Genomic DNA, 17,300 nt, shown 5'->3' with positions numbered 1-17,300 from the left:
ATAATAGCCAAGATGTGGAAACAACCTAAGTGCCCATCAATGTATAAATGGATAAAGAAAATGTGGTGTGAATAATATATATGTTAATATATATATATATATACACACACACACACACACACACACATATGAATAATAATGGCACAGAATTTAGCCATTAAAAAAAACAATGAAATCTCACCATTTGCAACAACATGGATGGACCTTGAAGGCATTGTAAGTGAAACAAGTCAGACAGAGAAAAACAAATACTACATGATCACTCTTATATGTGGAAACTAAGAACAAAAAAACTAAAAACTAAAATCCAAGCTCATAGATACAACAGATTGGTGGTTTTAAGAAGTAGGGGCTAGGGGGCAGGAGAAATGGGTAAAAGGAGTCAAAGTTTAAAAGAAAAGAGGGTCTATTGGGCAAATGTCTATAATCAGAAAAGCAAATAGGCTAATGTATAAACTTTTGGAAAAAAAAGAATCATTTCCCATGAACAACATTTCAGTTGACCCTTGAACAACATGGGTTTGACTTAGGTGGGTCCACTATACACAGATTTTTTTCAATAAATACAGTATATGTAAATGTATTTTTTCTTCCTTATTTTCTTAATAAAATTTTCTTCAGCTTTATTGTGAGAATACAGTGTATAATACATATAACACAAAATATGTGTTGATTGATTATTATCTGTAAGGTTTCCATTCAACAATGAGCTATTAGTAGCTAAGTTTTGGGGAGTCAAAAATTATACATGGATTTTCAAAACAAAATCTATAATTCCACATATTTTAGAGAAAATCCTGAGAACAAAAGATTGAGAGTATCATTTTAAAGAATAAGCTTTGCGCCAACTCAGAGAAAAAAAGGTATAATAAAAAACTGAATTTCCTGAAATGAAGGAAGAGAGAAATTTGTATGTCATTCATTATATAGGACATACATAATAAAGAACTATACACTCTGAGTGAAATTGTTGAAAGACAAAGTTAAAGGGAATATGGCAGAAATAAAGTTACCTCCTAAAGAAAAAAAATATATATCCTACTTTCCCATCTTTAAAACAAATCATGAAGCCTTCATATTCGTTATATCTTTTAGAATAAATATTTTGGAAATCTTTTAATTTACATCTGTCTAAATTTGTCAAGTTTACTTCTCTTAATCCTTTAAGAGAAGTAGCCTTCTGTAACTATTTCTGTCATGATTTTCATTCTTTAGTATTCACGTGAATACACAGAATAGTTAAAATAAAGATTTCCTCTTATTCATAATGTTTGTGTTATAGTCTAGTTCTCTTACAGTTAAATGTCCATATGACATTGCCTTAATGACAATGAAACATGCATCAGCTGTAACTATCCATTATCTTACTAATAGCAAGATAAAAATATAGAAATCTGTATGTTAAGCTAAGGACAGATCTTCATCTTAAAAAATGTAGCTGGTCTAAAGAGCCATTTTTGTTTTCAAGAGTCAGCAGACCACAGTGATTATTATTACATTTAATATTTAGTGTATAGTACACTAAAGATTCTTCTCTTGATAATTCCTTCTAAACAGTATATACTCAATAAGTACTTATTTAATTTACATTTCTTTTGTTTTTTTTTCAAAGTGACTTTTAAAATTGTGTCTGTATAAGTAAAATACTCTAAAAGTTTTTCTGATGTTTGGGGCCAATAATACACAATTATTTGATAAAATTGATCTGATTTGATTTATTTAAGATAATCAGGGAAAAGAACAAGGACAAACCAGAGCACTATTTAGAGACTGCCAGAAATATTAAAAGTTCTCTTTCTTTTTGGAAATTAAATATTACAATTACATTTGCTCGGGCAGTTATAAATATTCTGGATCAGATTTTAGCAGTTTTCATAGAATGCATGGTAATGTCTTTTATCACCTAGTGCTTATATAGCTTCCATTGATTCAGTTCAGAACACGTTTATTAAGCGCACTCTCTGTGTTTGGTCCTGTGACAGTACTGGGATACAAGCTATGATGTCATTGTTGAAACAGGTCTGTGGTTGGTTCAAGCACTCAGCTGCCCTGCCTTTATCTCACAGTCCTATAGACCAAACCTTTCTCCCTAGACAGACATGTCTATAAATATTTCTCCTGAGCATATGAAGTGTGGTGACATTTGCTGGGGTCAGACTTATAATCCGTCCCTAGGGATAGTGTTACAGAGATGGTTCCATTATAGACCTTTTAGGAGATGGGCTTCTGTAAAGTCCTTGCATAATATTGAGTAACCTTTGAAAATTGGGCCTTATTATTTAGCAGAAGATAGTATTTTTGCTTATATGATGGGGTATTTTATCCAATAGACATATTTGTTATCTTTAGCTGGATGTATCTGGTTTGTTTGTTTTTTTTATTGTAGATGCATGGCAATGTTTTTTGGAATGTTCACTGCTAATCTATAACGTATCTTAGGTTTCTAAAAATAAAAACCTCAGCAACATCCCCTCCCTCAATCGTCAAGAGGGAGACATTTGTCATAAGATCTTCTCTTCTACTCTGTATTTCCAATACATGCACACATTTATATGTACATACTACACTCATAGGCACTTGTGGCGCACAGATAAATTGCCTCTTTTTTTGAGTAGGGAAAGATCTCCTCTGTCCAGATACCAAGACCCACAGGAGTGCAGTGTCTGACATACGATTTGAATTCGACACACCTACGTGTTTTTCTGCAGTAGTAGGTAGAGGTGGTGGGTCTCCTCCTCTGAACATGCTTGGATATGTCACTAATTTGTTGGTTTTGTTTCTTGGCAAAATAGGTGTGATATTGGTATAAATATATATGTAAAAATATGTGTGTTTTATATATGTAAGCTTGAAAATGTCTGCAGTATATGATATTTCAGAAAAGAAAACTATTTTCTGTCTCCAGGGGAAAGAGTGGTGGCTTTTGCAGCTGTAGAAGGGATTTTCTTCTCGGGATCTTTTGCTGCTATATTCTGGCTGAAGAAAAGAGGTCTTATGCCTGGACTCACTTTTTCCAATGAACTCATCAGCAGAGATGAAGTAAGGAAGGAAGTATTCTTCTAGTTATATTTGTATTCATTTTTGGTGTTTATTTTTCTTTCCCCTGGAAAATGCTTATAATGACACATATCCTGGTAATTAAAAGAAAATAGGAAGTAATTTCTTACTTGGTTTTTAAGACATTGTGTTTTTCTTCTGCCTCTTGTTCCTCCTCAGTCTTCCCTGCTCATCCTTAAATATCATTAAATCCTAGGTTCCCACCTTGGCCTCTCTCCTTCACTGTACATGACCTCCTGGCTGATCTCTGTTTCCATGGAATCAGCTACCATTTAGATGCTCATAACAACCCCAACTTTAGCGCAGACATTCTTTTTTGATCTCCAAACCCATATGTTCAAGTGCGTGTTAGATAGTTTGTCCTGAAAGGCTCCACAGATATCTCAAACCTAATATTTCAGAAATAAAATGCATCCCTTTTCTCCCAGATTCATTCTTCGGTTTTCCCTGTATCATTGAATGATACTACCTTCTATCCAGTCATCCAAATTTGAATTCTGGGAGTCATTTTAGATTGCATTCTTTCTTTCTTAGCCACATCCAACCAGTAAGTAAATCTTGTCTCCATCTGCCTGCACTGCCCTTTCCATCTTCCTACCAACTTTTCCATCTGTTGATTACCTTCTCACAGGTGACAACTCAAAACTTTCCTGACTCAATTAGGTAGAATGGACCACTCTTTCCTTTATGTGTCCCTTTGAAACTGGTACCTGTCCCTATATTAGAGTCCGTACATATTCTGTACTTTATTCCTCTCTCCTCTGTTGGACTCTAGGCTCCCTGTGTGCAACACCTTGTCTTATTTGTCTTTCTGTTCTCAAGATTTAGCCCATCACAGCCTTCAGTTCATATTTATTAACTGCACTAACCCTGGCCCCTCAGCTTATTTCTTTTCTTTTTTTTTTTTTTCAGTATATGAAATTTATTGTCAGATTGGTTTCCATACAACACCCAGTGCTCATCCCAAAAGGTGCCCTCCTCAATACCCATCACCCACCCTCCCCTCCCTCCCACCCCTCATCAACCCTCAGTTTGTTCTCAGTTTTTAAGAGTCTCTTATGCTTTGGCTCTCTCCCACTCTAACCTCTTTTTTTTTTTTTTTTTCCTTCCCCTCCCCCATGGGTTTCTGTTAAGTTTCTCAGGATCCACATAAGAGTGGCAGAGAATCTAAGGACAGCTTATTTCTAAGTGACACTGTCAAGTTGTTAACTTCTCTGAGCCTCAGTTTCTTCCACTATAAACCTTGATAGGATTTTGTTAAAATAAAATGAACGAGTATGTGTGAAAATACTCTTTAAGTGCCATAAAATGCTTTCTATAATTTTTGTTATTTCATGTCTTTAAATTTCTAATAATTTTTATCATAAATGTCTTATGTGGTGATTATAGAGACGTCAGAGAATAGAATCACTCAATCTTAACACAGAGATAACCACGTTTAGTATTTCATTGTATTTCTTTTTAGACTATTTTCTACATTTAAATCTATGTAGATATATATGAACATCATAATTTTATGATTTAAAATACTCTGCTTTTTGCATATTTTTATGAGCTGAGATTTATTAGAATATTGTGAGCATTTTTCTATGAAATTAAGGAATTTTAGAAAGAGTAGTTATGTTAGATATATAATATTCTAATGAAGGAATGTATCAATTATTTCACTATTCTATAATTGGGAATTCAGGTTATTTCTGGGTTTTTTTGTTTAGTTCTTTTGCTATAATGCAAAATGAATGTCTTTGTATATGAGCTTTGTCCCAATTTCATATGATTTTCCTACGCTAGATTGCCTATACATAAAGTTACTAGATTATAAGGCTTAAACATTTAAAGATTATCCATATTTATTTGCAGATTTCTTCCCAGAAATTTTATAGCAAGCCCTACCCAGCAATGTATGAATGTGTCTTTTCTTACCATAACCTCACCAAAATTTGGATTCCTGTTTTAAATATTTGACAAATTTGATAGGGGTAATGGTTTCTTATTTTTAGTTTTATTTGCATTTGTTTGATTACTACTTAGATTGAACTTTTTTTCATAATGATATTAGTTATTTGTTATTTTTTTTCCCTTTTATCTATTCTTGTCTTTTGCCTCTATTTCTGTTGATATACATTCCCAATGCACAGTGACTGATGGGGCTCTTTCAATAAGTGTTTGTTTTTTGAATTTGTTATATTTATGCATAAATATTATATAAAATATTAATTGTGTCATATTTATTGTAAATACATTCCCAGTTTGTCCTTTGCTTTTTAAATTTTTTTAAATTTATCTTTATTATAATAATTATTATTTTTTAAATTTACACCCAAGTCAGCATATAATGCAACAATGATTTCAGGAGTAGATTCCTTAATGCCCCTTACCCATTTAGCCCACCCCGCCCCCACAACCCCTCCAGTAACCCTCTGTTCTCCATATTTAAGAGTCTCTTATGTTTTGTCCTCCTCCCTGTTTTTATATTATTTTTGCTTCCTTTCCCTTATGTTCATCTGTTTTGTATTAGTGAGGTCATATGATATTTGTTTTCTCTGACTGGCGAATTTCGCTTAGCATAATACCCTCTAGTTCCATCCACGTAGTTGCAAATGGCAAGATTTCATTCTTTTTGATTGCTGAGTAATACTCCATTGTATATATATACCACCTCTTCTTTATCCATTCATCCATCGATGGACATTTGGGCTCTTTCCATACTTTGGCTATTGTTGATAGTGCTGCTATAAACATGGGGGTGCATGTGTCCCTTCGAAACAGCACACCTGTATCCCTTGGATAAATACCTAGTAGTGCAATGGCTGGCTCATAGAGTAGCTCTATTTTTAATTTTTTGAGGAACCTCCATACTGTTTTCCAGAGTGGCTGTACCAGTTTGCAGTCCCACCAGCAGTGCAAAAGAGATCCTCTTTCTCCACATCCTCACCAACATCTGTTGTTGCCTGAGTTGTTAATGTTAGCCATTCTGACAGGTGTGAGGTGGTTTTGTGGTTTTGTGGTTTTGATTTGTATTTCCCTTATGATGAGTGATGTTGAGCATTTTTTCATGTGTCGGTTGGCCATCTGGATGCCTTCTTTGGAGAAGTGTCTATGCATGTCTTTTGCCCATTTCTTCACTGCATTATTTGTTTTTTGGGTGTTGAGTTTGATAAGTTCTTTATAGGCTTTGGATACTAACCCTTTATCTGACATGTCATTTATAAATATCTTCTCCCATTCTGTCGGTTGCCTTTTAGTTTTGCTGATTGTTTCCTTTGCTGTGCAGAAGCTTTTTATTTTGATTATGTCCAGGGGCCAGGGGCGCCTGGGTGGCTCAGTCAGTTAAGCGTCCAACTTTGGCTCAGGTCATGATCTCACGGTTCGTGGGTTCAAGCCCCACATCAGGCTCTGTGCTGACAGCTCAGAGCCTGGAGCCTGTTTTAGATTCTGTGTCTCCCTCTCTCTCTGCCCCTCCCCCACTCACACTCTGTCTCCCTCTGTCTCAAAAATAAATAAACATTAAAAAAATTTTTATTTTGATTAGGTCCCAATAGTTCTTGTTTTGTCTCCTCGAGGATTTTGATGGCTTCCTGTCTTACATTTAGGTCTTTCATCCATTTTGAGTTTATTTTTGTGTATGGTGTAAGAAAGTGGTCCAGGTTCATTTTTCTGCATGTCGTTGTCCAATTTTCCCAGCACCACTTGCTGAAAAGACTGTCTTGATTATATTGGATATTCTTTCCTGCTTTGTCAAAGATTAGTTGGCCATACGTTTGTGGGTCCATTTCTGGGTTCTCTGTTCAGTTTCATTGATCTGAGTGTCTGTTTTTGTGCCATGTCCTTTGCTTTTCAATTTTATTTGTTCTTTTAACATACAAAACCCTGAAATTGATGTGATCCACTTCCAGAGATAATTAAATAATCACACATATTTTCCTCTTGACTTTTGAACATTTAACTTTAATACAATTGGAATTTGTCTAGTATAAGTATAGAATTTGGTACAAATATAGGATAAGTTAGAATTTAACTTAACTTTATTTCACACACTCTTAGGAATTTTTTCTAGTTCTTTTTGTTAAGTAATCCATCTTTCTCCATTGACTTGTGATGGCTTTTTTATTATATATTAAAGTTTTTAAGTGTACTAAAATCTGTTTGGGGGCTATTTTTTCTTTTCATTAACCTATCAAATTCCATGCCAAACAATTTTAATTATTGTTGTTTTTTATGTTTTGATAACTACTAGGATAAATCCCATAACATTAAATCCTATTGAAAATTTAAATCCTATTAAAATTGTTCTTATAAGATTCTGCCCATATATTCTTAAGGATTAATTTTTTTTTTAAGTTTGTGATGTTTCCTTAATTTATTTTTGAGGGAGAGATGGAGTGCAAGTGAGGGAGGGCTAGAGAGAGAGGGAGACACAGAATCCAAAGCAGGCTCCAGGCTCTGAAATGTCAGCACAGAGCCCGAAGTGGGGCTTGAACTCATGAACCATGAGATCATGACCTGAGCTGAAGTTAGATGCTTAACCGACTGAGCCACCCAGGCACCCCAGATTAGTTTTTTAATTGAAATGTATTTGACATACAATATTGTGCAAACTTAAGATATGTAACATATTAATTTTATACATTTTTCTGTTGTGATACGATTGCCATTGTAACAATAATTTGGACCTCTATCACATTACATAATTATATCTTTTTGGTAACTCAAATAATTAAGTTCTCGTCTCAGATTAATTTTTTTAATGTTTATTTACTTTTTGAGAGAGAGTATCCATATGTGTGTGAGCGGGGGAGGGGCAGAGAGAGCGAGCAAGCGAGAGAGAGAGAATCCAAACCAGTCTCCATGCTGTCAGTGCAGATCTCAACATGGGGCTTGAACCCACAAACCTTGAAATCTTGACTTGATCTGAAACCAAGAGTCAGACGCTTAACTGTTTGAGCCACTCAGGTGCCCCTCAGATTAGATTTTTTTTTAATGTGGGGTTTTTGTTTTTTGTTTTTTGTTGTTTTTTTTTTTGAGAGACAGAGAGAGAGAATTAGAGGCAGAGCAGGGGAGGAGCAGAGAGAGAGAAGGAGACAGAGAATCTCAAGCAGGCTCCACACTGTCAGTGCAGAGCCTGATGTGGGGCTCTAATTCACGAACCGTGAGATCATGACCTGAGCTGAAACCAAGAGTCAGATGTTTGACCATTTGAGCCACCCAGGAGCTCCATAATTTTTTAACTAGAAACAATCCCATTGAAATTTTGATTGGAATTACTTTAAACCTCAAAATTAATTTTATCTACTTATTGATTTAGCAGAATGAGTGCCTACCTTTGATTTCCTCATCTCTGTAATAGGTAGCTAGCTCTCAGTTCTAATCAACACTTTCTGTAACAGCTTTCACAGTTTATTTGAAATTCAGCCTTTGGTAATTTGAAGTATCCTCTTGAGTCCAGTCTGGGAAAAATGTTTGACTAGCAAAGCTTCTAAGATTAGCTGTTCAAAGGGGCTTTTTTCTGATGGTTTCTTCTGGGAATGATAACTAGGTAAATAATCCTTGGAATACAACCTTTGATTTGAGTCTTATCTTTAATTTGTCTTTGGTTTTTGCTGATTTATTTAGAAAAACCCAAGTAAACTCTGATTTAAAGTGCACATTCCTTCCTCCGCCTTCTGCCCCTCCTCCTCCTACAAAATTATTTCTTTTTCTTTGCAGTTTAGAAATGTTCATTGACTCTGCCTTGAGGTCAGTCTCTAGCTTAATTTTGTTTGGCACTGCATCATCTTTCTCTGTCTCTGGCCTCTCTCTCTTTTTCTTTTGACTTTTTGCAATTACTCCTGTTGTTTTCAGCTTTTTACCATCTGTTCTGTGTTTTGGAATCCTGATCACTGTAGGTTGGATCTCCTTGCTCTGTTCTCTATTTAAAGCTCTCTATGATTTCTTGTATTTGCATAACCATTCTGTTCTCAAGGTATCTCACAAGTTTATTTTCTTTGGTTATCTGCAGTGTCATTTCTGCTTTGTATAGCTTCAAATGGTTTTCTTAATTCTTCAGTCTCCATTTTCATTGCACTAAATTTATTTTTATCTTGAGCTGTTCTTATTTAAGATAAATGTCTTTCTGAAATCTCATGAGCTTCATCTTTTCTTTATTTTTTTAGTTATTATTTTTAATGTTTGTTTATTTTTGAGAGAGAGAGAGAGAGAGAGAACACAGGTGGGGGGGGGGGGCAGAGGATCTAAAGCAGGCTCTACACTGATAGCAGAGAGCCAGAAAGGGGACTCAAACCCATGAGCCATGAGGTCATGGCCTGAGCCAAAGTTGGATACTTAACCCACTGAGCCACCCAGGTACCCCTCACCTTTTTCTTTAAATACTTATTATTTTCAATGATTTTTAATTTTTTTTATACATTAGAAATTAATGAATTTTCATTCTAGCTCTTGCTTTGTTTTCCTTTCTGAAACGATTTTGGTTGCAGATTTTTATTGTTGTTGTTGATTAATTCATCTGTCATGTTTATGAATTAAGATTGGCTGGCACTGAAAAATTTTCATGATAGGCTATTATAATTGGCATTTTAATGAGATTTGAAGGAAAGTAGTTCCTGGTACTGTGAATTCTTTTATCTTCCATAAGTTCTGTGTTGCATCCCTAGAACCTACTTATATGATGCCTGACACATGACTGTGTGAAAATTAGACGTTCTTTGACAGTGGTACTTTTCTTCTATTTTAGGGACTTCACTGTGACTTTGCTTGCCTGATGTTTCAATACTTAGTAAATAAGCCATCAGAAGAAAGGGTCAGGGAGATCATTGTTAATGCTGTTGAAATTGAGCAGGTAAGCAGGGTAGCTTATATGATTAGCACATCTCTTTTTTTCTGATGTTTGTAATTATTGTGTTAGGTTGACTCATTTGAAATTGCCACTTAAAGCCAAAGCAAATATCAGTAATTTTATATAGTCAACCTGACAGTACGAAAAGATGATGCATTTCAATTATTATGTCAGTTTATAATTTGGTTCATAAGTAAATGTTATACATTAAGGTTTATGTATATATGTCAATTTATAATTTGGTTCATAAGTAAATGTTATACATTAAGGTTTATGTATGTATGTTATGAAAAGATGATGCATTTCAATTATGTCAGTTTATAATTTGGTTACTAAGTAAATGTGATATATTAAAGTTTATGTATATTAAAACCTATTTCAGGATTTTTTTTTTTCTGTCCCTTTGATCTGTCACATTCTGTGCCATAGCAAACTATTTTAATCATTTCAGCTTTATATTTTTTAGATTTTCAGCTACTGGAGGGAAGTGATAGTTTCTTATTTGTTTTGTATTTTCAAAACCAAGCAGTGTATCTAGCTTGAAGCATGCACCAAATGTTTATAGAATTAACAAGTCAATGAGTTCACAAATAGTAAAAATTTATAGAATGTAAAAATTTCTGACTACAAAGACCTGGATGTTCCACTTAATGTTTTTATCATTTGAAAATAAAATAAAAACTTTTGACTCTTTAAAAAAAATACCATACAGTTCAATAGCCATAGTTTTCATATTGGGAGGGGTGAAAAGGAATGAAATTCATTTTAGTATTTTTAATCATTTTGAGAACTAAATCCAAATGGTTAGTATTTTTATTTTTTTCTCGATTAACACTTTGCCACTGTCTTTCAATATAGTTGGAGTTCAGTTTAACCCCCAGATCCATTTCTCTTTCTCATTTTCTTTGTTAAATGTGTTTCTCTCTTTCCTAATCCCCTTCCATAACCATGTTCCCCACAGTGATCATCTCTGGTGAATCTTTTTCCGGATATTTCAGGACAAAGTATGCCTTCTTTTCTCTCTGGAAAGTCTGTGAATTTAGGTCCTATATATACTACTTTGTAAAATATAAGTAATTTGACAGTTTCAGTTTACTTTGGCTATTTGAGAATGTGAAATACTGTGAATAGTAAAACCCCAAACATTTTTTTTTTTTTTTAATTTTTTTTCAACGTTTTTTATTTATTTTTGGGACAGAGAGAGACAGAGCATGAACGGGGGAGGGGCAGAGAGAGAGGGAGACATAGAATCGGAAACAGGCTCCAGGCTCCGAGCCATCAGCCCAGAGCCTGACGCGGGGCTCGAACTCACAGACCGCGAGATCGTGACCTGGCTGAAGTCGGACGCTTAACCGACTGCGCCACCCAGGCGCCCCAAAACCCCAAACATTTTTAAACAAATGGATATTGCCATGTTGAAAGAATTTACCCTAGTGAACTTTCCTTAGGGACTTAGAAGATTAAAACTAATACCCTGTTTTTATTTGGAAAATACTTATTTATTGTTCTGTCTTTGTACTTGATTCTGTTTTTGTTCGTATCTCAGGAGTTTCTAACAGAAGCCTTGCCAGTTGGCCTCATTGGAATGAATTGTGTTTTGATGAAACAATATATTGAGTTTGTAGCTGACAGATTACTTGTGGAACTTGGATTCTCAAAGGTAAGATGTTTAAAAATTTATTACTACTAGCTAAAATGTTAGTAAGACCACTAAAATACTATATTTCATTGAAAGCATTTGTATCACATCAGTCTACTTTTTAAAATTACTGTGACAGCCTTGTTTTGCATGAACAAATTTGTTTTGCAAAATCCTTTGAAACTTGAAATTCATAACAGAAGGAAGAAGCTGATAAATCTTAGAATTAATAAGTTCAATAAATTACTTGTAATAATTGCAGGTATTTAATAGGATTATCTTTAATTGGATTTAATATGTATATATATATATGTTACCCTCATAAATCCTCATGGGTCTGTGTTGTAATTTTTGCATTAATACTTTTTTTAAAGACTGTTTAACTTATGGGACACCTGAGTGGCTCAGTAGGTTAAGTGTCTGACTCTTGATTTTGGCTCCGGTCATGATCTCATGGTTCATGAGTTTGAGACCCTCATTGGACTCCCTGCTGATAGTGCAGTGCCTGCTTAGGGTTCTCTCTCTCTCTCTCTCTCTCTCTCTCTCTCTCTCTCTCTCTCTCTCTTCCCCTTTCTCTCTGTCCCTCCCATGTGTGCTCTCTCTCTCTCAAAATAAATAAAATAAGCTTATAAAAATAAAAAAGAAACGTGTTTACCTTTTACTTATTTAGTGAGATTGGTGCATCCAAACGTTTATACTTTTAAATACAAATGGTTATTAGGAAGACATTAACTGTCATAATTTGGTCCTTTGAACTCAGTTGCCTTTTAAGTTATTTTTCATTTTTTTTTTTTATCAGAGATAATATACCTGAATTTCATAAAGTCGTGTGCTTCTCACATGACGTAACAGATGGAGGCTGCAGCCAGTCTACCTGGGTTTGAATCCTGGCTCTGCCACTTTCTAGCTCTGTGACCTTAAGCACGTTGTTTAACCTCTACCTTCATTTCCTCATCTACGAAAGGGAGATAATAATAATACTTACCAGAAAGGATTGTTGATGAGTTGGGATACATAAAGCACTTAAAATACTATCAGACATACAGTAAATACATACTAAGTGGTCATGTTGTATTCACCATAATTGGATATTCATGGAACTTTACAATGTACTGTATATGGTAATTAGAAATTATAGGTTTTAACTTCTTAGCATGGAAATGTAAGCTTAAGTTGTATTTAATGAGAAGCCTTGTTAGTTATGTGTTGTTGTTCTTATGGGTGTAATTTGGCTTCTTCAGAATGTCTAATAACACTTCTTTTCTTTTTAGGTTTTTCAGGCAGAAAATCCCTTTGATTTTATGGAAAACATTTCTTTGGAAGGGAAAACAAATTTCTTTGAGAAACGAGTTGCAGAGTATCAACGTTTTGCAGTTATGGCAGAAACTACAGATAATGTCTTCACCCTGGATGCAGATTTTTAGAACTCTCCCCATAGATAAACCTATCACTGGTAAATAGCAGTCTGTTTTTCTCTGCTTTAAAAAACAAAAAAACGAAACAAAACAAAAAAACAAAGTAGCTCCCTTAGGCAACACAAGTTTGCTTAAAAGGAAACCCAAAACCAAATTTCAATAAGTTGGATTTATAGAAATACACTCTAATTTTCCCATTTGACATTCAGGATGTGACTTCAGTTCTGTTGTTTTGTCACGAAAATATAAGATGGTGATATGTAGTGATTAAGAGCATGAGGTGAGGGGTCAGATTTGAGATTCTGCCCTTACTGCTTTGTGTGATCCTTGGCAAGTCAGTTAATCTCTCTAAATTTCAATGTATGTATCCTTAAAGTGGGTGTAATAGTAGCTCCTAAATTTATCATGTGGATATGAGGGTTAAGCCACAAAATAGGTGCTTAGCCCCACCAACACCATTACTACTTATTAACAGTCTTAAGTATGGCGATGTTGTGATAAAATGCTCCCCTGTCCTCAAAGTAATTTTGATTCTAGGTTCTAAGATCTAGAATTAGATGTTTATATTTTAATGTTTGAGGGAGAATATAAAGATTTCATTTAAAAATTATAATTCTCATTAACTTGAGAATTGCTTCTTCAAATTCCTCAGCATGTAGTAAAGGAAATTTAGTTCTCAGTTGCTTTGGGCAGGACACTTATGAAGTGAAATTTGGGAGATCAGCCTGGCAGTTGACCTTGTAAGTAAAATGATTTTGCTCCTTTAGAAATCAAAAAGGTAACAATTGCCAGACATAGCTAGCCCTGAAATGTTTAAACCCCGGGTGAATTAGCTAGAATAGCATTTCCCCAAGAATGTTCTAAAAGCTGTGAGCCCCTCTAGATATTTTGTGGGGAAAAATGGGATTCTGTGGTCAGATGAACCTGGGAAATGCTATCCTCCCTTCTTCCTCTCTGAAGTATATAGTCAGTACCTCAAAGAGAGAAATTCTTCAGGACGTAAAACTTATTTCTCCCTGCATATCCCAGACTTACTTAACAAAGATCTGTAGTTTACCTGTTAACATCTCACCTAACTAGTATTCCTCTGAATATAGTTTGGAAAAGGCTGCCCTAGAACCATTTTGTACACAGAGGAAGGACTTGTGGACTAGGCAAAGGAGACCTGGAGGGATTTACTAAACCATTCATATTTGTGCCGAGCTGAGTAATGTACCTGAGACTGACCTCAGCTGTGCTTCTTTAATACTCTTCAAACTCTTTTATGCTGTTAAAAGGTAGAGTCCTAATAATGGAACTATGCATCCTGCACAATAGCAGATGGCAAGGGAGACAAAGGTTTCTGCAAAGGAGACAGTGAGGAAAGGCCATGGACCCCTCTTTATCGTTAGGAAGAGCCAACAGGTAGCCTGAGTCCCCAAAACAGTGTGGTTCCCCACTTAACAGCAAACTGCTTTATAACATTCTGCAACCTAGAATTTAGAGGTTTTTCACTTTGCATAAATTTTTGCTCCATTCATTCAGCAACGTTCTAATGACTAAAAATGGGAGTTCTCAAGTGGATGCAAGAGGACCAGGCCATAACCTTGTTAGGGAAACTGTCAGAAGCCTGTGATATTTCGGCCTATGACAGTGCCATTTGTTCAGTTTGTTCAATGCTTCATGGTTGGCCAGCTGGTTTTACATCATATCACGTGATCACACAACAGCCTTATAAGCTTGACAGCTAATATTGACATTTTACTGCTAGGAGAGAGTGAGGCTCAGAGAAGTTAAATGACTTGGCCAAGGTGGGCTCTTATCACTGTCCTTGCAGTAGAATTCTTTTTCCCTAGAGATTATCATCTTTCTTGTATTTAGTCCTTTACATCCATCTTGATGTGATTTTGCCTATTTTCTCATTCAGGTATCATGTACTTTATTAAGGTGTTATGTAAATTATTTACCTATATTCAGGTAGTATGCTCAAAGATGTGTATACTACTGTAGAAACACTTAACATTATAAATTGAGAATATCTGCAATAATATTGGAATGAAAGAAAAAAGTTTTCAGTGCATATTCCCTTTGTTTTGAATCCAGATCTTTCTCATAGGTAATGACAGGTGCCTTAATATGAAGCTTATTTATAGTAGCAATAAACCTAACTGTGTTGAGATGAAGAAGTTTTAATACTGAAATACTGGATTTTTAATACACTGGTTTATTATATTCAGTGTTCTATATCCTTTTCCAGGCCTTCAGGTTGCATATTTATTTATTATGTTTAATATTTTGGTTCCTAGTTCTTAAGGAATGAAGAAATTGTGGAATTGCCTTTTAATACTATCTCACAGGTAAAGAAATTCAGAGTATGTTTACAACTTTTTTTTAATAGCACATGTACTTAAGTCATTGCTATAGTAAAGTTAAGTTTGTTATTTAGGAATGTAAAAAGTTGTAGTTCATGACAGCCCTTATTAAAAATAACTTCATTGTAGTATGTAGAATCATGACTTGGAAGGACTTGGGAAGACAGTTTGATTCAGTGCTTTCAGACAAGGCTATTTTGTTGTTCAGTTACACACAATAATAAACAATTGTTTTTACCTATAAGCTTACTCGAGTCATGTCTTAGTGTCTCATTTTGGAATATCAAAATTTTCTTCTTCTTTTGACATTTTATTTTTTATTCATAAAAAGTGATTACCGTTGGCCCTTGAACAACATGGGACTTAGGGGCACCAAACCCCCGCACGGTTGAAAATCCACATGTAACCTTTGACTCCCCCACAACTTAACTATTAATAGCCTACTGTTGACTGGAAGCCTTACCAATAACACAAACAAGTTGATTAGCACATATTATGTGTGTTATATGTATTGTGTACTGTATTCTTACAATAAAGTGAGTTAGAGAAAAGATGTTTTTAAGAAAATCATAAGGAAGAGAAATACACTTACAGTACTATACTCTATTTATTGAAAAAAATCCACATATACGTGGGCCTGTGCAGGTCAAACCCATGTTCTTCAAGGGTCAACTGTATTGAGAAAACATAGCAGTTTGCATATTTAAAACACATATTATTTAATATTCATAACTTTGTATTTTACATTTAAATATGCTAACTTCCATGTCATAGAATTCCCAAATTGCATTTGCATGGATTAGGCTAAGGGCTTAATGTCGATAACTGATTTTCAGTGATAAAGAAATCTGTTCCCGAGCTGCATAAAAGCCAGTTTAGTCCTATAATCAGGTATTATGTTTTTGAACTAAATTGCATGAATTGGTAGCCAACTCAGGAGCTCTTCTCAGTGGAATCTGCATGAGTGGTACAGAAGTGAAATCTAGTTTTCCTTTGTTTTTCCCAGCCTTTAGATAATCTCCTTTTTAGATGACTGTAAATTTGAAGGAAAACTTGATATTCCCAGGGCCTTAGAAAGAAAGGATTTAAGCTTTCAAATTTGGGGTCTAAGGAAAATATAGGTAAAAATGGAAGGATAGAGATTGATTTTTTTGTACAGATAAAAATACAACAATTCAAGTCTTTTTCTAAGTTCACAAGATTGTTAACTTAGTGCATTTGATTCTTTTATAATAATGTTTTGTTTTTTTCCAAATGTCTGGTAATTTAGCAAAGTTATTTGGTATTTACTGTGTATATAGAGAGCTTTATTAGGTGTGGTGTACCTAAGTCTTTTTGCTAAAATGCATTGTGGTCAATCAAGCCAACCCTGAATATGTAGAATGTTGGGGGGTTTTTTCCCCAAAGAAATAGGTTGTTTTGTTATTTTTGGGGGTTAGTGTGTTGAAATAAACTGTATCATAGCTACATCATTGTGTGTGTGTCCTTTTTGAGTAAGAGTGTTTCTTTATAAGTGAAGGGGCTACCCTAATCAAGAAATGTATATGTTTTCTCTTTGTGCATACAGATAAATACATATTGGTATTACTTTGTTCAACTCCCTCTCTCTCTCTCTCTCTCTCTCTCTCTCTCTCACACACACACACACACACACACACACACACACACACACACACTGTTCTTTTGACATAAGTGGGATTCCCCCAGTCCTCCCTCTCATCTGCCTTCACCCAATCCATGTCTCTTTATATCCAGCTGAGATTCCACAATACATAATATTACTAGGGGTAATATGTGTACTTTACCAATACCCTGAACTCTGTTCCTCTTCTGCATTTGTACCATACATAGAAAAGTCAAGGAGATTTCCCCACCCTGTTGCAAACATGACAATCAGTTTTTCCATATTTCCCTCAATAAGCAGCCAAATGCTGCCAGAGAAAAGGGCATGTAAGACAAATTGGATCTCCTTACTATAAATCCATGTAAACATTTACCTCCTGTCT

At 34.8% G+C, this 17,300-nt stretch overlaps 1 protein-coding gene across 1 annotated transcript in view; it reads left to right on the top strand.

Moving 5' to 3' along the window:
• The window catches only part of RRM2B (ribonucleotide reductase regulatory TP53 inducible subunit M2B), a 35,132-nt gene extending 19,589 nt beyond the window's left edge, over positions 1 to 15,543 (top strand). The window contains exons 6-9 of the mRNA XM_019467958.2: positions 2,906 to 3,039; positions 9,788 to 9,892; positions 11,436 to 11,549; positions 12,800 to 15,543. Coding sequence (XP_019323503.1) covers positions 2,906 to 3,039; positions 9,788 to 9,892; positions 11,436 to 11,549; positions 12,800 to 12,952 — 506 coding nt within the window. The 3' untranslated portion in view covers positions 12,953 to 15,543. The remainder of the gene's footprint in view (positions 1 to 2,905; positions 3,040 to 9,787; positions 9,893 to 11,435; positions 11,550 to 12,799) is intronic.
• The last annotated feature ends 1,757 nt before the right edge of the window (positions 15,544 to 17,300 follow it).

The sequence above is a fragment of the Panthera pardus genome, unplaced genomic scaffold (assembly GCF_024362965.1).
Source record: "Panthera pardus isolate Hobbes unplaced genomic scaffold, ASM2436296v1 HiC_scaffold_7, whole genome shotgun sequence".
In the NCBI taxonomy this organism is placed as follows: domain Eukaryota; kingdom Metazoa; phylum Chordata; class Mammalia; order Carnivora; family Felidae; genus Panthera; species Panthera pardus.
Note: the sequence above shows the minus strand (reverse complement) of the source record. Positions and strands in the feature narration are given on the sequence as shown.